This window comes from Equus quagga, chromosome 9 (assembly GCF_021613505.1).
Source record: "Equus quagga isolate Etosha38 chromosome 9, UCLA_HA_Equagga_1.0, whole genome shotgun sequence".
NCBI classification, from domain to species: domain Eukaryota; kingdom Metazoa; phylum Chordata; class Mammalia; order Perissodactyla; family Equidae; genus Equus; species Equus quagga.
In genome coordinates, this window is record NC_060275.1 from 39,370,711 (window position 1) to 39,397,375 (window position 26,665).

The 26,665-nt window shown below is 33.9% G+C and overlaps 1 protein-coding gene across 1 annotated transcript in view; it reads left to right on the forward strand.

Moving 5' to 3' along the window:
* Nucleotides 1–26,665, forward strand: part of NOL4 (nucleolar protein 4) — a 350,767-nt gene that overhangs the window by 74,200 nt on the left and 249,902 nt on the right. The window contains exon 2 of the mRNA XM_046671078.1: nucleotides 10,586–10,735. Within this exon, the coding sequence (XP_046527034.1) occupies nucleotides 10,586–10,735 (150 nt within the window). The remainder of the gene's footprint in view (nucleotides 1–10,585; nucleotides 10,736–26,665) is intronic.

The window sequence follows — 26,665 nt, forward strand, 5'->3', positions numbered from 1 at the left end:
TCCCAGACTTCTTTGTGCTGACTGGGGCTGGCTTCCTAGTAACTTGGACTTTTGTTTGTGCTGAAGAAAGGATGAAGATTCTCCAGAAATAATTGTAATTATCTTCTCATTGAAGAAACATAAATTGGAATTCAATACTGTTTTCTTGGGTAACTCATCAATTTTGGAAAGAAGCGGAATTAAATTTTCTCTGTTTTTGCAAACGAATTGCTGGTACAAAATTAATAAATTTTGTATAGGTTTGCCTTTCACAAAACCATCCTTTTTTAAGTTCGAGTATTTTAGGTTGAAATACTTCATTTTCCTCTTTATGCTACTTTTACTTTGTACTATTTTTCTTTTCCCAGAAATATTGTTCATTTAAAATTCTGCAAGTTATCTTGTTGTTTTCCTTTTTAAAAATACAGTCAGTAACTCACACTTTAGAAGGTGTTAAAGAATGTTGCAGTTTAAAAGTTCTTAATTTGGTTTATAAACATACTATTTTACAGATAGGGTGAATTTCTTCAATAATCAATACATAAAATCAACGATTTTTTTAGCTGAAGGTTTCTTACAAATTATTTACTTTACCAGATGTTTTGTTGTTGTCGTTTATTTTAAACATATGAGTGAAGTGAAGCCCTGAGAGCTAAATGGCAGGACCTTCCCTGAGGTTGAAAAGAAAGTTCAGGGCTGCAGATGACCACTTTGAAAATTAGCACATTCTGCTTGAATCAGAGCGGAAATGCATATTTTCATGCCTCTTTCCTCTTCATAAGGGTAACTGCTTCAGCTCTAGAGCCATGGGTTTGTATCCTAGTGCAGCCTAGTGATCTGAGAAAGTTACTTCTCTTCTCTGTGCAGAGATTCCTGTGTGTAACGGAGAATAGCAACAGTGTCTACCCCCCAAAAGCAGTAAAGGGGCACGCCTGCACCACATTAGCAGGGACTGCCTGGGCGCAGGGCACGGGAGCAGCTGTTGCTGCTGCTCATTTCCTCCTCTTTCAGTCCCATAGCTTCTCTTTCGTCTACCAACCTCTCTCTTTCATTTTACTCTTCACTTTCCCCTCTTTTTTTGGTTTCATTCATTTCTCTGCCTCTTAAACCCATAAATTGATTTCTTTAACTCACCCTCACTTTTAAACAGTTAGCAACAATGGCTGGATTTTACCTTCCCAAATTTTCTCTCAACTGTCCCTCCCTCACCCCTCTTTTACTACCTCCCTTGTTTGATCTGGATACACTTTACATTTTACTGTTATAGTAGTTGTTTTAACCCATGATCTGATTTTGGTATTCTCATGTTAAGAAACCCTTGGGTGTTTTTCCATTGCATGTAAAATAATGCATTACTACTGAATCTGTTATCCATGACTGTGTTCGGTCTACCCCATCCTTCTGTTTTGTTCTCATCTGTAACTAACTCCTCTCCTGATTTCTCAAACTTGGCTGCATGTTACAATCACTGAGGAAGCTATTTTAAAAAACTCCATGCCCAGGTGCACCTCTGACCTATTAAATCACGTTCTCTAGGGGAAGAACCCAGGGATCAGAAATTTAAGTTTAGCCAGGTGATTCCAATGTACAGCCAAGGTGAGAACCAGTCCTGGAACCTATTGGGTTTATCATACTCTACTTATTACAGTCTCTTTTGGCATACCCATAAAGCTTCCAGTGGTAGACTGCAAGCTCCTTCAGAAAGGGAAACATATATTAAAAGTATTTTCTTTTAAATTAGCTAAAATAATCTGTTACAGTGTCTTGCACATAGTAAACCTTGCCAACATCTACATCTCCTCGTCCTGCCCCACTCTCGGGCTCCCTGATTGCGTCTCTCTTGCAGAACTATATTCCATGACATCTGGGTGACCTTAGGTAGTTTCAGTAAGCTATGTTTTGGATACCATTCAGTCTTCACAGACTGAATCTTCCTCCTCTTTCATCCCTCGTTGCTGTGCCTCAGCATGGGACAATTGATTTGCCAAAGGAAAGTGAGCATATGGAGTCAACTGAATAGAATAGGAGTAAGAGTACTTTTCAGTTTAGGTAGCACTTCAAAACAGGATAGTTTGCCAGTAAAGATATCTGATAACAGTTAGGCTGAGGAAGTCAAGGTGATAACTATTTTTATTCATTGATTCCTAGACAGTAAATATGTGATATTGGTCTTAGTTTGAACTCTCTCTTATAATTTAAATAAAAATTATTTCAGTAGATCTTATATTTGATATATCAAAAATTTGACTTTCAATTTTTTTTAATTGATGGAAAATTCTCACAAACTATCCTGTTTTGATCTGAATGTGCTTGAGTGACGCACTGGTGTCGATGTCTATCCATATCTTACCATATTACGTCCCAAGCAGAAACCATCTCCTGTGGGGAACGGGAGTCAAGATGGATTGCAGGAGAAATATCTACCCTGTAATGATTCTGTTTTTATCGGTTCTTCTTGGCTGGCTTCATAATGTAGTTGGAAATAAGGGATTTCAAAAGAAGTTGAATTAGAAAGTTAGGAATAGTATTTTCCAAATAGATCCAGTAAGACCAAGAGGAGACATATAAAACTTCATGATAGTCTTCTAATATGAATGACATTTTGATTTCGTTATAATACTGTTAGTATCTCTAAACTTTGTGTCTCATTTATCAATTTCACATATTTACCTTATGTTTTTGTGTTTGTGTGTATCATCTCACCAACTGATAATTGGTAAGCTAGCAGGAAGTTAAGGGTGACTCGTTTTTTGAGCTAAACTTTTGTTTTTCTTCAATATTTTTTGTATTAATATAATATAATAAGGGCATTAAATAAACCAATTCTTTTGAGCACATACTTGCCATCATATACTTAATTTATAAATTTTATGAGTTTTGCTATCCTATTAGCAAAACTTTTAACTTTTAATATAAAGTTTTTCCAATAGTAGCCATATATTTTTATAGCACCCTAAAGTGTCGTGTTAGATCGGTTAGTTTTTTGAGTTCTTGTTATCTAAGGCTTTTTATGTCAATGGTTGAACACAGGAACTACTATAAAATATTCACTTGATCCATCAAATATGTCATTCATTCATCTTGAGTGACGTAAAGACAATAGTATCCTGGAGCTTGCTTGAACTAGCTCATGAGAGCTAATTGTTAAATTTTTAGGAATTTTACAAACCATTTGTGAAACACAGCTATTATTAAAAATTAAATGATATAGACATTAAATAATTTATATTAAGAGGTGGTAAATACTCAAAACTTATCACTGACTAATTATTTTACTACAATGTCCTATTATCCATACTCTTGAGGTAGTTATTCTGTCTATAATAACAATACAGTCAAAATACCATATCACAGTGCGCTATTATCTCTTCCCAACTCTGGGTTCAGTGACTTAACATTGGTGTCTTGAAGTATGTCATGGTAGAAGTACTTATAAAACAGAAATCAAAAAATTCCACAAATTTGGACTGGATTTTTGTCATAGTGCTGAAGCTGAAAGAAGTTTTGATTTAATGAATAAAATTTATACAAGGGAAAGTAGTACAACAGTAGATCACATACCAAGTTAAATTACAAAACAAAGTTATTGGGAAAGGAGTCTGCAATGAAATTCCAGTTGACACATCATAGTTCAATTGAGACCATAAGCTGTTATGTTGAAAAAGAGATCTGCAAAAGTCAGTGAAAGCATTTCATGAGAATTAGTTATCTATATGGAATTTACCATAAAAATTCTATATTTTATTATTATTCATAAATTGTATGCTGCACATCCTTTATATCATTAAAATTCATAAAACCTGATGTACTTATGTATTTTTTCGAGAGACAATTGTTAAACATTTACCAGTACACCACTGTAAGCCTTGGTGATTGAGTCACTTCCATTTCCACTCTACGTCCATGGGTTGTGGACTGTTTGAATTTGTATTGTATGAGCTCTTCTTTTTCTATTTTTGCATCTTTGAGCTCAATTCCAAAACTATTGGAAACCACATATTTTAACAGCTTTGTTAAGGTATAATGCAAACAACATAATTCGTTCATTTAAAGTGTACAGTTCAATGTTTTTAATATATTCACAGGCTGTAAAACCATCACCATCATCTAACTTTAGAATGCTTTTGTCCTTTCTGAAAGACACTTATATTCATTAGCAGTCAATCTCCATTCAGCCCTCCTCACTAGTGCTAGAGCAACCAATAGTCTACTTTGCATCTATGTAAATTTGCTTTCTCTGGATATTTCATATAAAAGGAATCATCCAATACGTGTTTTTTGTGTGTATGGATTCTTTCACTTAGTTTAATGTCTTCAAGACTCATTCATAGCATAGCATGAATAAATACTTCACCCCATTTATGACAGAACGATATTCTTTTTTATGGTTATATGACATTTTGTTTATATATTCATCAGTTCAGGGACATTTGAATTGTTTCCACCTTTTTGGCTGTTATGAATGTGCTGCTATATTTTGTACAATTCATTTTGTGTGAATGTTTATTTTCATTTCTCTTGAATATATACATAGTTGTGGGCTTGCTAAGTCATCTAGTAAATTTATGATTAATTTCAAGTTACTGTCAAACTGTTTCCAAAGCCACTGTGTCATGTTGCATTCCTGCAATACAGCAATGCATTAGTGTTCTAATTTCTCTATATTTTGACCTATACTTTTTATTTTTGATTATGGCAATCCTAGTGAATGTAAGGTAGTATTTCAGTGAAGCTTTGATTTACATTCCCCTGATTACTAATGATGTTGATCATCTTTTCTTGTGCTTATTTGCCATTTGAACATCTTCTGTGGTGAAATGTCTATTCAAAATCTTTACCATTATTTTTGTTGTTTCAGGTGTACAACACAATGATCGCTATATGTAAACATTGCAAAATGATCACCACAATAAGTTTAGTTATCCGTCACCACACCTGATTACAAATTTTTTTTCTTGTGATAAAATCTTTTAAGATCTATTCTCTCATCAACTTTCAATTATACAATACAGTATTATTATTTATAGTAATGATGCTGTATATTACATCCCCAGGACATATTTATTTTGTGACTGGAAGTTTGTACCTTTTGACTACCTTCATCCATTTCACCCACCCCTACCTCCTGCCTCTGACAACCACCAATGTGTTCTCTGGATCTATGAGTTTGGGTTTTTTGTTTGTTTGTTTAGATTCCACATATAAGTGAGATCATACAGTATTTTTCTTTCTCTAACTTATTTCACTTAGCGTAATGCCATCAAGGTCCATCCATGTTGTTGCAAATGGCAGGATTTCCTTGTTATTGATGGCTAATGTTCCATTGTGTATATGTATATATATATCTATCATATTTTCTTTATCCATTCATCCATTGATGGACACAGGTTCCTTCCAGTCTTTGCTATTGAACCTTGACCTTGCTCAATGCATTTATTAGTTCTAATGGTTTTTTAGTGGATTCCATAGGATTTTCTGTATACAAGATCATGTCATTTGCAAATAGATATAGTTTTACTTCCTCCTTTCCAATCTAGATGACTTTTCTTTCTTTCTTTCATTTGTTTTTGGTTAATTGCCCTGACTAGAACCTCCAGTGAGATGATGCATAGAAGTATCTGGCTCCTGTTTATAGTATTTTTTGTAATTCTTTTTTATTTTGTAAGGTAAGTAGTGATACTTCTTCTTTTAGTCCTGATTTTAGTAATTTGAATATTCTCTCTTTTTTTATCTTGGCCAGTAAAGCTAAAGTTTTCTAATTAAAAAAAAAATATTTTCAAAAACTGCCCTTTGGGGGCTGGCCCAGTGGTGTCGCAGAGCGGATAAGTTCACATGTTCTGCTTTGGCAGTCCAGGGTTTGCCAGTTTGGATCCCGGGTGCAGACCTATGCACCGCTCATCAAGCCATGCTGTGGCAGGTGTCCCACATATAAAGTAGAGGAAGGTGGACACAGATGTTAGCTCAGGGCCAATCTTCCTCAGCAAAAAAGAAGAGGATTGGCAGCAGATGTTAACTCAGGGCTAATCTTCCTCAAAAAAAAAAGAAACTTTCCCTTTGGTTTTGCTGATTTCATCCATGCTTTCTATTCTCAATTTATTTCTCCTCTTTTGAAATATCTCCTTACTTAAGGTAGAAAAATAGGTATCTGATTTGAGAACTTTCTTATTTTTAAAAATAGACAGTTACAGTTATAAATTCCCTTTAAGTATAGGTCTTGGCATTCTGTGTTTTTGTTTCTATTCATTTCAAAGTATATTCTAATTTTCATTTTGATTCCTCTAGTCCATTTGCTTTTAGAAGTGTGTTTAATTTCTTCATCTTTGTAGATTTCATAATTTTTTCTTTTGCCATGGATTTGTAATTAATTCCATTTTGATCAGAAAACATATAAAATCTGTTTTCAATCCCTTACATTTTACTGAGACCCATTTTATGTCCTGGAATATGGGCTATCATAGATAATGTTCTGTTACTGTTGTGTAGAGCATTCTATGTAGTCTATTAGGTTTATTTTTTATAGTGTTGTTCAGGTCTTCTATTTCCTTGTTTATCTTCTTCTTTATTATTCAAGTTTTGAAAGTGGGGTTTTGAAGTCTTCAACTATTATAGGTGAATTGTCTATTTCTCCTGTTAATTCTGTCAGTTTTTGCTTAATCCATGTATGTCGGTGTGTGTGTATGTTACTTAGAGTCCTGTTATTTGGTTCATATATGTTTATAATTATTATATCTTCCCGGTGAATTGACCCTTGTATTGTGAAATATCCCTCTTTATTGTTAGTAACATTTATTTGAAACGTGTTCTCTCATACTAGTATAGCTGTTCCAGCTCTTTTATCTATTTTTATTCTTAATTGCATAATATGTCTTTTTACCCTCAACCTATTTGTGTCTTTGGACCCAAATTTTGTCTCCTCTGGACAGCATATAGTAGTATTTTGTTTATAACCAATGTGGTGATCTCTGCCTTTTGTTTGGGTTACCTAGTCCATTCATATTTAATGTTATTATTGATATAATTGGTGATTTTGCTTTATGATGTGTATATTCTTGTCTCTTTTTAACTTTATTCTTCTTTTATTGGTTAATTTTCTATTAAGTACATCTTTTCCCTTATAAAATCTTAATTCCTTTAACGATTTTAAATTACTTGTTTTGAAGTTTTTTCAGTTGCTCTAGGGATTACAGTATACATTTTAATTTATGAAAATCTACATCAGATATATACTGACTTAATTGTAATCTAATATAGAAACTTTACTCCTATATAACTCAATTTTCTTTTTTATTCTATGACTGTTACGCATATAATATCTCGATATGTTACAAATCCAACAATATATTGTTAAAATTATTGCATTATGTAATCTTATGTCTTTCAAAGACCTGATAGAAGAAAGTAGAGAAGTATATATTTATAGAGTTTTTAATATTAACCTTCTTATTTAACCTTTTTGATTCTCTTCCTTTATACCTGTGAATTTCAGTTAGCATTCTGTGTTATTTTCTTACTCTAAACTCCAATATAGCTTTCTTCCTGTTTCTTTTATACTGTTGTTGTCAAATATATTACATTTCTGTATGTTATATACCAATGATACAATTATTTACATATTGTGTTAGGCAGTTGCCTTTTAAATCAGTCAAGAAAGGAATAAATAAGTAATTTTGTTGTCTTTGGCTTGCTTATTTATTTATTTATATTTTATTTATTTACCTTTACATAACTTTACTGGAGCTCTTAGTATTTTCATGTGGATTTGAATTACTGTCTGATGTTACTTACCACTTACTTTCACCCTGGAAAACTTTCCTTGGTATTTATTATATGACATGTCTGCAAGCATTGAATTCTCATTTTGTTTATCTGGGAATGTCTTTAATTCATCTCATTTTTTGCAAAGTAGTTTTTCTACACTTTAAGTATGTCATGTCATTGTCTTCTGGCCTCCATTGTTTCTTTTGAGAAATCAGCTTTTAGTCTTATTAGGGTTTCCTTGTATGCGATGAGTCTTGCATCTCTTGCTGCTTTCAAGATTTTCTCCTTGTCTTTGATGTTCAACATTTCTACTCTAATACATGCTCCCTGTAGTTGGTTGAATAATGGCTACTAAAGATTTCAAGTCCTAATCCCTGGAATTTGTAAATATTACCTTGCTTGAAAAAAAAGGGTCTTTGTAGATGTAATTAAGCTAAGGATCTTGAGATGAGGAGATTACCCTGGATTATCTGGTTGGTCCCTAAATACCATCGTATAAAATGAGTCCTTATATGACAGAGACCACAAAGGAGAGACACTCCAAAGAAGAGAAGGCCATGTGATGTGGCCTCAAGCCATGGGATGCTGGCAACCACCAGAAGCTGGAAGCGGCAAAGAATTAATACTCCCCTGAATTTCCAGAGGGAATGAAGCTCTGCTGGTACCTTTGGCTTTGGACTTCTAGCATCCAGGACTATAAGAGAATAAATTTCTCTTGTCTTAAGCCACTCATTTTATGGTAGTTTGTTATATAAGCCACAGGAAATTATACAGCTCTCACAATGATTTGTTTGATATTTGTTTTCTGTACTAGGCTGTAAACTCCACAGAGACCTGGAGTGTCTGTCTCATACACCTTGGTAACTTCGGCAGCTAGCAGAGGGCTTTTCAATATTTGGTCTTTGTGGGGTACTTGTTGAAGGAATGAATAAATAGGCTGTGATTTCTACATCTTTCCTAGTTTACTAACTGTACAAAATTACTATATTTCTGGTTATTCAGCAAAGGAACTGAGAGAAAATTATACAAATTTTATGATCAGGCGAAAAGAAGGCAAATTTTTATGGGTGTTTTTGCTGGTGGGTAGAGCTAGAATTTGGATTTCTAGCCTAGGAAAAATAGATGTTCTCTGAGGAGTAGGGGGCAGGCCAGGGGGTTAGGGGGTGGCTTCTGAAATGGTGCTTCTCAGGCACTGTCCTCTAAGCTGCAACAATTTTCCAGGCCAGTTACTGACATGCTTCACGCAACTTCTCTGTACTCTCACTACGTATTGGTCTTGCTTCGCAAGGCAATGAGGGATTATCTGTGAGGCCCAGTATACAAGAAGAGATGCCTCGAGATATTAAAGGAGAGAAGTGAGACAGGTCTGAAATCTAATGAGGAAGCACATGCATCGTGGATAATTTGTGAGGGAGCACTTCAGATTTAACAATGGTGAAATACCTTGCTATTTGGCCTAACATACAACTCATATACATATATAGTGATTTGAATATGCTGCTTTAGACACTTCTACTTCTGAGGCCTATTATAAATCAGAAAAAAAAAAAACCAATAAAGCAATCTAAGTAAAAGCACCATGTGACTTGCTTTCAGTTTTACGGTTAGCTCAGTCTTCTGGGACTACTGTTCAAAGAGGTTTTGCCAGTTGACTCATTGATGGTGTAAAGATTTTGCTCAGATTAATCACCCTCTTGCGCTGTATACCAGTATTAATGGCTATGTCATGTCACTTCTGGTTATGCCTCAGGGTCCAAATAAGAGCATTGTGTGTGTGTGTGCACACGTTCACGTGTATGTTTGCATGCAGGAAACTCTTTCATGTAGGATTGAATTTCTTTCTGTCTCATTTCAAACATTTCTCATTCTCTGTTATTCATGGGAACTTTTGGCTCCTTCCTACACTTCCCACCACGTTGCTTATGCCCTGCCTGAACTCTGTGCCCATGTCAAATTCTGTTTCTTCCAAGAAGCTACTTCAGCAAGAGATGACATCTTTATTCTCTGAACTCCTCTAGTACATTGCTTATATTTTTTCATGATCATCAAAGTGACAAAAGTCACCATTTATATGCCAACCATTCACTATATGCCGACCATTGTGTTACATCCATTCCATATGTTATTTCATTTAATTCTTACAATTCTGTGACGTAAGCGCTATCATCTCTGTTTTCCAGTTGAGAAAACTGAAATTTGAGAAAACTGAAATTTAGAGAGGTTAAGTGATTAAGTGATTTGCAAAAAATACACAACTTCTGAGTGGAGGATCCAAAGCTCACACCTAGATAATCTGTAGATCTCACATTTTTAACTTTTAACACATACTGTCCCGTACTCTAATGCTGATAGCATAGTAGATGCATTTTCCTTCCTAGATTATATGATATTTAAGGATAGAGATTCCATATTATTTCTTTTATTTCTCTAATAACCACTTCCAGTACCCAGCAACTCAATAAATATTGATTGGTTGAATGAATCAATGTCTAGAATGAAATTATTGTAATAAAAAATTACTAGGCCTTAAACTATATTTTAGAATAATTTAAGAAAGTTATACTGATGGCTACAAATAAGTCATTATAAAACTCTAAAATATGGTGTTTATGAATAATCATGATTAACTATGCTAAATGTCTTTATTCATGTTTATTAAAGTTCTATATGTAAATAATGTACATAATAATGAGATATTCACTCATGATTTTTTGAAGTTTCCTATCTAGATGATTTGGTTCAGTTTATCAAAATGTTTTTGTTTAATCAACTTTATGAGTTAACTGTATGTGTTAAATATACATTTCTTTATTAATTTGTGCTTTGCCTTGTTTTGTTTTGTTTCCAGGATGGCGTAGGGGTGGATGAGAAGCTTTCTTTGCGGCGGGTAGCTGTGGTTGAAGATTTCTTTGACATTATCTATTCGATGCATGTGGAAACAGGGCCGAATGGAGAACAAATTCGGAAACATGCTGGACAAAAGAGAACTTACAAAGCAGTAAGTTAAAAAACAAAAAAAAAAACAACAAAAGAAAAAGACATGCATTTTGAAATTTGATATTATGTATGCTTGTTAAAAATGGGTTAAATAAATATTCTATCTTCAACATAAATTAGACCATATCATGGTCACACTCAACATTTAAGCTATTATTATTACTGATTCTATTTTGGTCATATGTTCACTAAGTCTATTGCATATAATTTAAAGCTGTCTCTAGCTTTCTCATTTTGTTTTCTTTAAATATACTTAAAATGTGGTAGTCCCAGTCAAATGCCCACAAATGGAAAGGTATATGTGTTATATATTCAATTTATAATATATATTCAAGTCATAATATATGAATTACAGACTGGAACCTATGAATTTTTGTACTACCACTATTGTCTTAACATATAGACAATATTATTCCCCTTCAAATCCTATTAATATGTTCAGGTATTTCCTATTTAAAACTTATGGTCACATGGATAAGAAAATTTTATGTGCTTTTCTTATCTCACCTTAGATTAAATACGTTTGTCCTGAAGAGTATGCGTTTCTTAAGTTTCCAGAGTAGACTATTAAAAGATATGTGTTATTTTCATAGATCTAATGCCCTTGAACATTTTAAAATGAAAATACATAATTTGTTTATCCTAAATTATGTGGACAACAGATTTAATTAACTGTTAGATATTGAAATATATATATTGTCAAAATGGAGTTATATATTATTTTTAAAGATTCTAATTATAGTTACAGTTTGATCTAGACACTTTGATCTAGCTTTTTATTTAATTAAAAATTTTATGAAATCATCTTACTATAGATATTTCATCCTTTCTAGGAAAATTGAACAGTAAATTATTCTTTTCCAATATGAACAAAATGTACATCAGAAGTACTTTATCAGAAATCAGAATAATATCCTTTTTAAAAATTCTTATTGAACTTTGCTTTTGGCTACCTTTATATTAACTGTTTTCAGCTGTATTGATACACAATATCAGTCTGGATCCATTTTTTTTTCAGATACAGAAAAATGTGTGAAATGCTCAAAGTTTCAAATACAGGTACATATGTTTGAAAATTAGCTACTGAGCATAAGAAATAGCTTCTTTTCCATAACTATTTTTTGCTATATATCCAGGGTCATATTGAATCTTTGTAGTTGCATAATAACCCCTAATACATGTTGTATTTATCTCTCCTTCTCTATGGTTTTGTTTCTTGGCTGTTTCTAAATTGCATGGTTTGTGGGCAGGCACTATTGTAAGTTTCCTTACATAATTCTGCCACATAAACTTTCTTTTGACTTACATATCCTAGGAGACATTCTTATCATGACTAATGACAATGACCTAGCTTTCTAAGATATTTTTATGTAGACTAATGTTAATGAACATACTCATTCTGCCTGTCTCCTAAGCTAGGGCTGTATCTCTTGGTATTAATAGGAAAAAAATTCTATATTGATCTACTAATATCACTAACTGTGTGCTCTGATGATAATTCATTTTCATGAAATAGCTACCTGAACTTGAGAGGACTTTGTAAGGTAGGAATATGTAAGCTCAGTTGTATTAAATGAAAACGAACAAACAAAAAGCAGGTGGCTTCATTGTTAGTAATAGTGTGGCAGCCAAATCTGTTTAGGTGCCAAAAGCAATTTAAAAATGATTTAATCTTTGAAATGCACTTATTAGAGACCTTTAGTTAAAATGGAAACATGACATAGACCCAAATCTCTCACCCTGTTTTCTTAAATGAAATATAGAGAATCTGATCCATTTCCATTATGCATGTTAAACACTTCAAATAAATTGGTGAACATGTTTCCAACATATGTCATTTTGCTCTAACATTGTGAAGACATTTTCTGCATTTTGGGGTAGGATATCAACTTTGAACATATAAGCAGCATCTGAAACATCATTCATTCCCTCTTGAAAACGTCCTATTTGAAGATCCTTCTCTTTCTCAAGTTTATTTTTTATTTCCACATCTAAAGTGTTCTCACCTTTTCTTAATATCATGAAGGTTCTTTTTAGCCTAACCTTTCACCTTCTGGTATCTCTCAGGTGAATCCTAATTAGGAAACATATCCATTTTATGGAGTAATAATACATCATAGAAAAAAATGGACTTGCTGCAATGCCAGAAAAATTGTGAACATGACTTTACAATGAATTTAAGTCTAAGATTAAAAATTAATATAAATGTTCAATTAATGGGGCATAAGACTAAATTCAATTTGAAATGCAATGGTTTAGTGCTGTTAGGGCCCTAGACTTTGGGTCAGAGTTTAGCTCTCAATGCTACTGCTGGAATGGGCTTGTCATTGGTAGAATTAGCTAGATACCTATTCCAATTATAATGGTTCCCATTAAGTTTCAGATATTTTTCTACTTCTAACACATTAGCTCATAGAGCATGCATGATTATGTTTATTGACCTTCTTTTTCTCCCCTTCCTACATGGCCAAGAAACCATACTTATACAACTAATCATTAAAGCGTGTCATATCGTCTTAATAATATTATCAATAGATTTAGTGGTCATTTTATTTACTTTGCCTTTTTTGCAAATCGTTCTATGTTTTCACTCTGCAGGAAATGGTGGTCCTTTAATATTGGATTAACTTTTGAATGCTACTTGTTTTTACCTATCTGCAGTATATCATTCCTTGAAATATCTAGGCATTATACAACTTAAATTTTATTGCAATCTGGTATCTAGGCATTATACAACTTAAATTTTATTGCAATCTGGTCTAACTATAGATAAAATTGGAGGGCGTATATTCTATTACTCATGAGTTCTTCAAAAGATCCACATAAAATGACACATTTTAGGAATATGTAAAGGCTATCATAGTTACTATTTTCAGTTATTGTTGACTCCTAGTGTCTTTTAGGTCTTATCTTTTATCTGCAATTATCTCTGTCTATAGTATTAACTGTTACTGGTGCATTCAATGTGTTTCCTTCAATGTATTTGACTATAGTAAACTCCTCATTATCTACATTAACAGAATGGAGAAGAGGTATGCATCATTCAATTATCAATTATATTTGAACTTAAAATATATTTTTGTACTGAGAATTGAATGCAGGTGTGCTTAGCAATTTGGAAAGTCACTTCAAAATTAGTGATGTAACATTATAAAAAACTAAAGAGGATGTTGTCTTGTCTCCAATCCTTGACTCATCTCCACTTCTGCCTGAATTCCACCTTCAGGGAGTGCATCATCTTCTCTGGTTGTCTTTTTCCCCTTATGTTCTGTCAGAGGCTAAGCACAGCTGGCTTTTCAGAAACGTTTCTTAAATCAGAGTCTGGTTAAAGGATTAAGTTTCAAAATCCTTTCCTGCTACATGTAAAATTAGAGTAACTGGTGGAAATCCAGGAACTAAGAGGGAAAGTCAGTGTTTTCAACAGAGAGAGTGATCTGCATATATATGTGTATATGTACACACACACACACACACACAACTTGTAGTGTGATACAGTAAACTTACATGTATTACTCACATACATAGCTGCCAATAATTATATTCATTTAATTCAGCGTGGAGAGCATATGCTATAGCTAAAAGAAAATAGGCTAGAAGCCAGACAAACTCAGTTTCAAATTTCAAATATAACTCTTCCTATCTATGTCACTTTTGGCAGGTTATTTACTTTTTTTCTCTTCCTGTTTAGAGGGAGATAATGGTATACATGGTGTGGTAAAATAAATGAGTTAAGATGCGTAAAGTGCTTGGCATATGGTGAACTTTTGAATAATGTTTTTTCTCTTTCTTTGTTCAATCACTGCTCATGTTCTAGGTAGAAAGACAAGCCAGACAACGAACATAGCTCTGTCATTACCTTCATTGTAATTATGGGTGTAATTTCCTCTGCCTGTCCGGATGCCTCCATGTTGGGAGATAGGAATAGTAATAACTCATGTCTTCTTTCATGTGCATCTGGTGGATGTTGCTATTCCAGGAAGTCCACACACAGTATAACTTTTATCCAAAGTTTGACTAGGCTGAAGGAAGACATTAAAAAGGCCAGAGTTCTTGTGTTTTGGATCTCTCCTGCCAGATGAAGTTTATGAGAATTTCAGTTATTTCATATGCTTTCCCCAAAGCTTAAGTCTGTTAACTTAATTTCAAATTAATTATCAGAAAAATTTAAATACTGGCTTTCTTTGAAGAATTTGCTTTCAGTATGAATTGAATAGTCCTTTCCAGGGACATACTGTAGAAACATAACATATCATGCAGAACTTCTATGTTCCTACTCTGAAAATTAGAAAGGAAAATCTTTATTCTATCAGATCTGGGACACTTAACCTTAAAACTTTAGTTAGCATCATTTTTGTCCTGTTCTTTTTATAAATACTTACTGGTTCAGCATCTCTATCTCTAAATAGGATATTTTAACTTGCACCAGTTTCTGCTAGTTTGTTATGTAAAAATTCCCAGAATTCTTGTCAACTTATGATGAGACTAATGAGCAAAATTTGTAGCCATGTGGTGTGAAAAAATAGCACTAAACTAAAATTCAAGCATTCCAAACAATTCATTTAACCTCTTTTTTGACTTAGGTCACAGTTTACTCACGTATAAAATCAAGGGGCTGTATTTTAGTTTTCTTCAGACTCTGAAGGAGTAACACCAATGATAATGGTGTGTACGGGGCCATTACTGTGCTAAGGGACACAATAAAGATGGTAACCAAAGTGAGTAAATTGGTTGGCAACAGAAATGTTCAAACATAGGGAATGCATCCTGCTCTTATAAAAGCAGATTGGCTGATAAGCATAGCCTAGAGGTAGAACAATTTGGCTCCATTATTATCTAGAGAGTTCTCCTGTAAATGATGATGATGATGATAAGAGCAATAGTGAAAAGGATCTGTAGCCATTGGATTTCATATTTCTAGGATTTTAAAATAGCAATCAAAGAAGAAAGGGCATAAAAATGACTCTCAAGTGCCAGCATGTTTTTGCTGCTCTTCATTTTTGTTAAAAATTTTGCAGTAATCTAAACCATGTTATGAATGGGCAGCTCCTTAAGTTAGAACTTAAGCTGCAGCACAGCAGATATGACTATACCTCATTGCATTTATTCTTGACTTGAACGTGATGACTTTGCTACATAGCCTATTTACTTATTGTTTTTCTTCTGCATCTTTTTGTAAACATAAACGATCTTGTGAAGATCGGTGTTGCCTGTCTTATAGTCCTATAGTCTGAGACATCGTTTTATAGAATTTGCTGGATATTACTCTGTTGAAATATGGAGCTGTCTACATAAATCTGTGATTAGTGGCAGGAAGGCTTTGCTCTCCAAATGTATTTCCCTTTCCTATCACAGTGTCTCAAGTTTTACAATTAGAATTTAATTCATTTGGGTTAAACTGTTGATCCCTATATGTTTATATGGACTTCAAATATCCTTGGGCAAGGGAAGCTGCTAGCACTCATCAACACTTTGTATGACCATTTTACAGATTTGCTTTGGTCTCCCATATCTAGCTGGGTTTAACTCAGCAACAGGGAAGTATACAGAAAGAGAATGTGGGGCATGCCCTAGATAAACCTACTGACATCCCAAGTAGCATAGGATCTGCCTGACTTTTGTGCAAATCCTAGTGTGGCATCATTCATAACAGCCTTTGGCACGTGCCTGATATTTAGAAGTTGAGAACTCACATCATCAAGACGAGGATGAAAAACCTCTACCTACCTAATTTGAAAATATTTTCAAAAAAAGAGTGTACTATTTCTTTTAATGAGATATTTTTAAAGGTTGAGAGTATTGTTTTGAAATAGATGGAAAGTATCAGATGAAAAACTACGAATTATAAATAGATTTCCCAGTAAAAGTACTACCTCGTCATGATTCACTAATAGCATATAAAAATGTCACGTGCCTGTGTCCCTTCTCACTTCCTCTTACTATTTTGAACTCTTCCCTTTCCTGCCACAGATCCAAGTGTGTGGATAGGTTGCTACTGAAGTGAAAGGCGAGGAAAATATTCTCTGGGGCTTAGAAATTCATTTTATGCCTGTAAGCTATCTTCTTCGACCTAATGTAAAAAAAATCAAAGTAAATTAATACAGCAAATAAGCAAATACGGATCCCTGCCTTTTTTATGCAGATGACATTTTTTATTTCATTTTATTATTACAAACTAGTGTCATTTGAATAAACAACTGTTCTTAATATCTAAGAGAGATAAAAAAAAACCTTAAACTTATTCCAAATTCAAATATTTTTTGTAGACATTCTTTAATATTGAGCTCAGTGATACTGCTATACAATAAGTCAGTGATCTAGAAATATGTTTTATAACTAGTTTATCTTGGAGAGTTTATGAATATAAAACATTATTCAGTTATAGATATTTTATGGTACTTTTGTCATGTTCCTCTTGTTTGTTTTTCTTTTTCATGGCTAGTTTAGATGTTTAAAAAAATCATATAGTCCCTGATGGTGGGGGACCATGTCTGTTTCTCATATCACTGTATAAGCACGGTTTAGCAATCCTAAATCCTATTTAATCCTATTAAATAGCAATCCTAAAACAGAAGAATAGTGTACTTTCAGTCATCAAAATGGATTTATTTCTCATATACGTGTAGTCAGAATGAGCTCAGGTGGGCAGGGTAACAATGCAAATCCTTTACACTCAGAAGCTGTTTTTTTGGTAGTAGAGACCATCAAAAGACATAAGAACTCACCCAAACCAGTTTATCATCAAGTAATGTCACAAAGCCTACCATTAATAATTTTTGTATTAAACAATAATGTCCCAGTGAATAGATATATTCCTTGAAAAGGAATTAACCTTTTGGAAAAACGTCATTTGCTCTTTATGTCCAGCCTAGTAAATTGCTACTTCAGTGCACCCTTGTGGTGAAAATGAGCCAATGCAACTTTTAAAACTATTCAGGAAGATTAATGCCTACTAGTGGGTGATTCTCACTCAGATCCAGAGGTTTAGGTATTCCTGGGTACTGGGATGGTGTAGTAAATAAAATCTGCCAAATTTCTTAAAGTGTATGCGTGTATGCATCTTTATAAATACATATATATGTATTTAATTGGGGTAAAATATGATAGGAAGGAAGAATAAGATGTGGGCAACTGACTTGAGGTTGCAGAGAGAAGTCAAAGCTGGTCTCAGCTTTGATGTCAGATAGACTGGGTTTAAGTCCTGATTAGGTGAATTCTATATGTGTGATTTTGACATGTATTATTTCTGGAGTTGTTTTGAGGCTCAGAAGTAATATATGTAAAGTTTTTAATGTAATAATTGCTTCAAACGTGTTATTATGTTGAGATGAATAGAAACATGATGTTTTTTAAAAATATAGAGCTGTTTGTGGGGTGACCGATACTGTAAACAGATTTTTTCCTATTAACTAGATATTGCAAAGTCTCTTTCTTTCTTTGTGTCATCTGTGCTCCTCAGAAGCCTATGGATAATGCTCAGCCATGTCTTCATTCATGAATTCCTCAGAATTGAGATAATTATTCAGTGGCTTTATCAGCAGCAGTTTTAATCATTTTTTGATAAATAAAAATAAACCGGCCTTTACCTATTTTTTATGTATTTATCTGCTCTACTCCTCATCCTCCCTTCCACCCTCATTTTTCTGGGAAGATTCTCTCCCAATCAACATACACCACAGCCATGTTTGAGCGTGGCTCTGCTCCTCGACCTTAGTAATCAGAGAGGAGGTGAAGCCTGGAAGAAGCTGACAGTGACCTAGCTGCTGCTGCTGAGAATTTGGAATTTGGACCAAGAAATTTCTATCCTGGTGCACTTTTTCTCTTCAGTAGAGGACATGTAAACATGGTATCTTTTGTTACATATGTCAATTAGTTGTATAATTATCTATATAGTCTAAGGTGATATTTCTCAATAAGGTGCTATTGGCTTTTGAGGCAGACAGTTGGCACTGCCCCAAGTACTCCAAGCCATTTAATATCCTTAACCCCTGAATGTTAAGTTCCAGCAACACAAGCCCCAGTTATTGTGATAATCAAAATGCATCCCTGCTCTCTGTTTTCAAAAGTCACCTCTAGAGCACAGTAAACACCCCAAGTTGAGAGACATTTTCTAAAGGAAATATGTGGTCACTTCTTTACTTGGTATCTCAGAGAAGTGTTTTCATCATTTTCCAGTTGTTGAGCAATTCAAGAATTCAAACAACGAATTCTGCGTCTGTGGCACATTATTATCTCACAGACTCTGCACTTTGCCTGCACAAATATATGAGGGCTGTGCAACTTACTGGATTCTCTAGTACAGGGAGTCTAACCATCTCCATTTTCACCCATTTCCCCTAAGATGCCTTATTCTTGCCTGCTTTGAGAGACTGCAACAACAGTATTCTTGGCTACCTGTTTCAAAACAAGTGCTGTCTCCCCACTGACTAGCAGAGGGTAGTAAAGATAAACTTTAACAGAGGGAGTTGCAATGGGAGGCAGGGAGGGGCTTGAATGGGCCGATGAATTCTAGACCGGGAAGCTTGAATTCTCCTTCTTCTCCCCTAAGCAAAACACTAATATATCACAGTATGCACACTCTTCTGGAAAAATCAAGAGAGGAAGTAAATTCCCCATACTTCCTGTGTGTAATCATATATTTTAATGTAGCTCTTCATGCTGCAAGTAACTGTCTAAACATTTGCTTTGCTGAGTCGTTTTATTTACATGCAATATTTAGGGATTGTCTTTATTTTACCATTAAAAAACATGGATGAAGAAAAACTTTTCAGTGCCCATCTGCTCATTTCTTTCATCTAATATAAGGAATTCTCTGTTATCAGAATCTGCTACTTAACAGCCAAATATTCTAACATGTGAAGCAACACAAAAATAGCACCCACAACTTTAGAGATCTACCGCCACTTTACTTGACTGTCTCTCTTTTTGATATTGTTGCATTTGCTCAATTGATAATTATTTTAGTTTTCATGAAATACAGCTTCAAATTAAAGATGTTCATATCATAAAAAAAAGGAGAGAATAAAGTTCTTTTGTGCAAAGCAAAACAGCTAAATTTGAACTGTAATCAATGAAGCAATAGCTGTTTCCAGTAAAAACTAATTAATTATAATTAAATTAAATCACATTCTGTTTCTTGTTTGCTTACACCTTGATCTACTGACGTGTAGTGACGTCATGCCAAAGTCATCCGCTGTTGCCCTGGAACGCTGTTACCTCTCTCTGATTTCCTCCTCTAGTTTCTCTTCATCAGGTAGTGGATTTCGGTGCCTTCACCGAAGCTGAGCGCCTTAGCCTTTTGCGCCGCCCTTGTACCATTTCCTCATCCCTGGAGGATGCTGACTTATGCCACTGCACCGCATTCATTTTTCATTCCTCTCACTCCACGTTTAAAGCATGTGCTTCAAATTTCTAACTGGCTTTTAGCTGTCTAGAATTTGACCTGAACTGTCTAAAAATATCCCCACCGGCTTTAGATCACCTTTGGATTTGCCAAAATTCATGTTAAATTTGACTACAAACCAGCTATCTTCACTCAACACTACAACAAGTATCTTTGGGTTGATAGACTGCATTCCTCTGCTTTAGACTTCTGTTTTCTACGTTACGTATCATAACCCATTAGTGATCAACTTAGTTGGTTGTGATCACTTTTAAAAAATGAAATGGAAGAGAATAGAAACGAGCAGTTTTATTTTATTTGTGTATATGTGCTAGCTTCTGATGTGAAATATATCTATATCCATGCTGTTGGTCTAAAAAGTTGGCAAACATTGCTTTAAATGGGCACTGTGGTTTCAAATGGCCTGCAGACTTCCCCATAAGTACTTCTGCCTACCTCGCCCCTCAATTCTGCTGTTGGTATATTCTTAGATTTTCCTCACATAACAATTTGTTCTTAATTTAGAATTATCTTCAGGCTCTAACCTATATTTTCATTCATGTTAGATATATGTACCCTGTAATGTTGCCAGATTTAACCAATAAGGTACAGGATTCCCAGTAATATTTGAATTTCAGATAAACAATAATTTTTAATATAAGTTAGTCCTAATATTGCGTGTTCATCTGAAATTCAGATTTAATTGGGTGTGCTGTATTTTATCTAGCCAGCTTAATTCTATTTAAAAATCAACCCAAGATATTCCTGACTGGGCCAGGCCATCCCCCTTAACTAAATGAAAAAGGCCAGGGGAGCTGATGGATGGGTGTGAAGATTGAAGGTAGAATATGATCAGAGAAGAAAGAAGGGAAAGAAATAGTGAACAGTGGTATGAACTGAAACAGCATGCTGGAGTAAATGACAGTACTGGAGTCATAGCAGAACAAGCAATGCTGCAGGACTGATAGGAACTTAAACAAAATGTGGGAATCCTCCACCAGGGGGCAGTGGTGGGTTTGAGGGTGGAAGGGCAAATCTAGCTGCATCCTGGATTTGGTGCTGGAAATGTTATTAAGGAACAGGATTTCAGTTGGTCCTTTAACAGTTGTTTAGAGGTCAGACAGATACCACATAGCACAAAGTCTTTCTGAAGTAGTAGTTAGGGTTCTGAAGCAAAAATTGCTGAAGTCTGGAGTATATGCAGATTTGCTCAGGCAGGCCAAATGTCCAGCTTTTATCTAATTGATTATTACTATGAATGAATTTTTTATCTAAGTGTATTTGTATTGAGACCTGATCAAAGTATTTTTCAGAATCACTTCAAAATTAACCAAACAATTACCAATAAGTGATTCCAATAATTTGATGTATCCAGGCACATTAGTGGTACAGAAAAGTATCTAGCAGGATTCATGGATAATTACAGTGCCTACGCATTCAATGGACGTTTGTTGAATAAATAAATGTTTAGTTGAAAAATGTCTTTCTCTTTGCATGACTATTTCTGTATGCACCTCCACAAATTAATAATTTCCTCTGTAGAAGAAGAATGATGTCCACTGCTCATCTTTGCTCATGCATGAAATGGGTAAAAGAGAACCCATATAAATAAAAGGGCAAACCATTGGCTGGACATTTCGATTTTGTAACACATCTAGAAAAATGTCTGGACCAAATGTTATGGTGTTGGCAAATTTATATATATATAAAGCTTACAAATACTATAATATTTGGCCCAGATATTTTTCTAGGTGTGTTATAAAATATATGTGTATAATATTTCTTAATTTCTCTTAATATATATATAAAGTCTCCTAATTTCCTCCCTTCAAATGTGTTCAAAGATTTACAGTGTGTAAACCAGATAAAGGCAGAGTGACCCTTGATGAATTGGAGATGTTGCCCAGAACCAAGATTTCCCTTCCTCAGATAGGGGTCTTTCTGGATTACAGTGTGCTCTGTATTTATGAATCAAGACATATGGTCTTTAATAGCATTTGGATTTATAGGCTATGTTTGATTGTATTTTAATTCTAATGAAATTTTTTATTTTTTAAAATAAAATAAATTTTAAAATTTTAACAGTATTCAGTGATAATTATAGTGCCTATGGATTCGATATTTGTTGAATAAGTAAATGTTTTAAAAATAAATTTTCTGTAGCTTCATTATCCAGTTATGTTTGTGATAAAATATCACAATAGTAAATATTACAATAGTAAATATGGTAAAATAAATTTCACTAGGAGATTACTTTTAATTTCTTTATTCATAATATCAAGAGTGTTCATAAGAGAAAGATCAAAAGTTTGGCCCCAAGGGCAAATTCTTCCATGAGCGTACTGCATGATATTTGGCAAAAAAACATGGTTTTAATGTTATTATTCCAGTAAAATAAAGGTATTATTGCTATTCTCTAAATTCATTTTATAAAGCAAAAGTGGAGAAGGTAATTTACAAAGTAGTGTGATAAGACCAATTTTATTTTGCTTTGAAGCTCAGTATCTGAAATGGAGCACCCTATGCCAGGGCATCAAGCTGTGGAGTAATGCAACTCATAATGAATTTCAACATTCACTTACTACTTTTCTAAATTACTGATATTTAGTAACATTAATTCTGTTTTTCTTGCTAAGACCTTAGTGAATTTAGGACAAAATGGTTGATACATCTTTTGGGTTTAGCTTTTTTGTTTTGTTTTGCTTTAAAAAGTGCTTGCTAACACTCAGGATTCACCAGTGTCGTGGTCTGTCTCTATTTCAACTCATGCATTAGGTTCGAGTCTTAAGCCAAGAATGACTTCTCTACTGGTGAATTTCTTTTAACAATTAGAAATCTTATTCATTTAGAAATAGGCTACTTACACTTCTTCTTGTACATTCTTTTGAAAGCAGAAGTCCTGTGCATTTAGTTCCTGGCTGTTAAAATATTATGGTGTTATTGCAAAGCCATCACTTCTGCTGGAACAGAACAGATGGCCTGTTGATTTCCTCCAGGTGGAGCTCTGTGTCGTTGCTGTACTGTTGGAGGTGTTTCTTGTGGAACTTTGTAATCTGAGACAAGGTACAAGTGCTTGACTGCCTCTCCTATTCAGAAGGGTGACCTCAAATGGTTAGAGCATTTTATACTTACAAAGAACCTCACACCAGGGAACATTGTAAACATTTTAGCATAATTAACCTATGCTGTGAGGTTAATATTCCAACTCTTTATGGATGAGACAGTCTCTCTGTCTCTTTCTTTTTTTAATACTGATCACCAGGAGAGCCTGTAAAATATAGTGAATAAAGGGGATAGGCTCTGAAACAAGTTTATCACATGAGCCCTGTCTGTTTTACTCATTTGAGAAATTACACAACCTCTCTGGAGCTTAGTTCCTTCATCTGTTAAACAGAGATGATAATAGTGATGATAGTAATTATTCATGGGATTGCTGTGAGGATTAAATGATAAAATCCATACAATGCTTATTTAGCATAATCCACTTATTAAACAATAGAAAACTGAAACATATATATGTATATGTATACATATACATACATATATAGTGTTCAGGAAGCATTTCCTTTGGTGTAAAATATCCAAAGCAAGTAATAGTTATCGTATGATTAATGAGAATCTTAATTTTGAGAATCATCGATTCCCTACCATTTCAGGAACCAGAGAATTGCAGGTTTATGTACGAGCTGAGTAAATTTAGGGTGGCTTTCTATTGAAAATGCTCAGAAATTAAACAGTTAAAATTAGAGAGGAAGGATGCTTGAGAGGGAGGAAGAAAGAGGACAAATAGCCTGGTTTTAAAATTCTGTTATCAATTTACTCTCAATTTACCAAATTCTGATGGCTTGAGTTACTAAGATAAACTTGCATCAAGTAACTGTGAGCCACAGTCTGAAAAAGTACAGCAAGACTATGATTTATTACATTGTTTTGATTAATTAACTTTTTAATTTTTTTAAAACTTTATATTACTTCATATGTTCAGATCCAAGTAGGAAAGGAGATTTATTTCTGAAGATAAATCTCTGCTATTCAAAAACAAACGTAAGAGACCTTTAGGAATTATATATTTTCAAATGTACAAGATGAGATTTGCAAATTAATTTAACTAGGGTTGATTTTTTATTTCAGTTCTTTTGGATAACTGACATTTTTACCTTAACTGAGCTGTGTTGAGGGGAAGGTGGAAGGCACTCAAGAACTATGAGAATTTGGCTTTATAGTTGTAGGGTTTTTAAAAAGTACTGTTTCTTCTTTCTTCAGAAAGGCAGGGACATTGCCCAGGTAAAATGCTCATCCTCCTTTCAGTTATAATACCTGTCAGTAAACTTTTCAGAAATGTGTTCTCAATAGTTGATTTTTTTTAACCCACAAATGGAAGAGCAATAGCAGTGCCCTTATGGCGCTTGGTCATTAGGCCTTCTTCAGGTGGATCAATTTGTCATTAGATTACTAATGTCATATTATCTTTGCTGTAGGGGCCAATTTTATTGTTTAGTTGATCAAAAGATGCTGCAGTTTAATTATTTTTATGTAGAAGTATTACCGTATTTTTTGATGGAAGAGGTTATTTCTACTTCTAATTTATGATCATTTGACGACTTCTTTTCTGTATTACTGATGAATTACAGTCCTAAAGGACTTCGAATGTGGTATTTTCATTGAAAATAATATCAATGTTGTTCAGTACACAGATGAATTAAGGTCTTTAGACTGAAAAGACATTTTTCCAAAGAAGACATACACATGGCCACGGGTACATAAAAAGATGCTCAGCATCAATAATCAGGGAAACCCAAATCAAACCCACAATGAGTTATCACCTCATTCCTGTCATAATGGCTATTATCAAAAGGACAACAAATAACAAGTGTTAGCATGGATAAAGTGTGGAGGTTCCTCAAAAAATTAAAAATAGAACTACCACGTGATCCAGCAACCCCACTCTGGTTATTTACCTGAAGAAAACAGAAACACTAATTGGAAAAGATATATGCACCCCTATGTTCATTGCAGCATTATCTACAATAGCTAAGATATGAAGCAACCTAAGTACCCATGGATAAATGAATAAAGAAGATGTGTGTGTGTGTGTATATATATATATATATATATATATATATATATTATTTATACATATAATATATATATATAGGAAGATTACTCAGCCATAAAAAAGAATAAAATCTTGTTATTTGGACAACATGGATGGGCCTAGAGGGTATTATGCTAAGGGAAATAAGTCAGAGAAAACCAAACACCGTATGATTCACTTATATGTGGAATCTAAGAAGCAAAACAAATGAACAAACAAAACAAAACAGAAGCAGACTCATCGATACAGAGAACAAATTGGTAGTAGCCAGAGAGGAGAGGTGTAGGGCGTTGGACAAAAAAGGTGAAAGGGATTAAGAGGCACAAACTTCCAGTTATGAAATAAATAAGTCATGGAGATATAATATACAGCATAGGGATTGCAGTCAATAATATTGTAATAACTCTGTGGTGACAGATGGTTACTAGACTTATTGAGGTGATCGTTTTGTAGTATATATAAACGTCAAGTCACTGTGTCATACACCTGAAACTAACATAACATGGTATGTCAACTATACTTCAATTTAAAAAAAAAAGTCTTTGGAAGTGGTAAGTGGTGAAAAATTGTTATATCACAACATCCCCAGCCCTCAACCATAGCTAATTCAAAGTTAAAAAATAACAATAACAACAACAAATCTTCAGCTATAACTTAATTTTGAGGAAGTTTCACAAGTGCTGACTTTGTTCTGTGATAACACTGATACTTTGGGATTTTTTTGAAATACGAAATTTTTAAAAATCTATTTTAACATCCCTACTTTCCTTGGACCCTAAGCATTTGTCTGTCTGTTGTATAAGCCCACCACAGTCCATTCGATTTATAGAAATAGACCAGGATTTGGGAAATCCAGGTTTGAGATCCAGCTCTTTGCTCTACTATGTAGCAATGGCAATTCATTTCATCTCTTTATGTCAGTTGATCCATTTATCAAAACATTACCATGAAATCTGTTTTAGCTACTCTCTAAAATAATGGATGCAGAAACCCAATGAAAAGTATAAAGCATTATATAAATGTAAGAAAAAAGTCTATATTTATAGAAAATAACATTTCTAATAGATACCTCAAATTATTTACCTGATAAATAATGTTAGGTCATTAGTTTATGCGGTTTATTATGGCTATGTTCTAGTCCTTCCTTTGCATGCTTATTTCCGTTGTAAGCAATATATGTGGCTTGTCACATGGCAGTTGTCTTTTAGTGTTTAGTTCAGAGGGAGCAAGACTGATACTCCTTCATATTAATTTTTGCTTCTTATCAATAACAAAATGCAGTGTTTCTGTGTCCATAAACAAACTCTAAGGAAATAGTCTTTATCGTTCCCCAATATAAAGATATTTCTAAGAATACATTTTCATGTGAAGTGTTATCCTTACCAGTATTCTTGGAAATGTTCTGTACTGTATATTCAAAGTCTAATTTCTATCCTGGAAACAGAGAAGTGATTAGA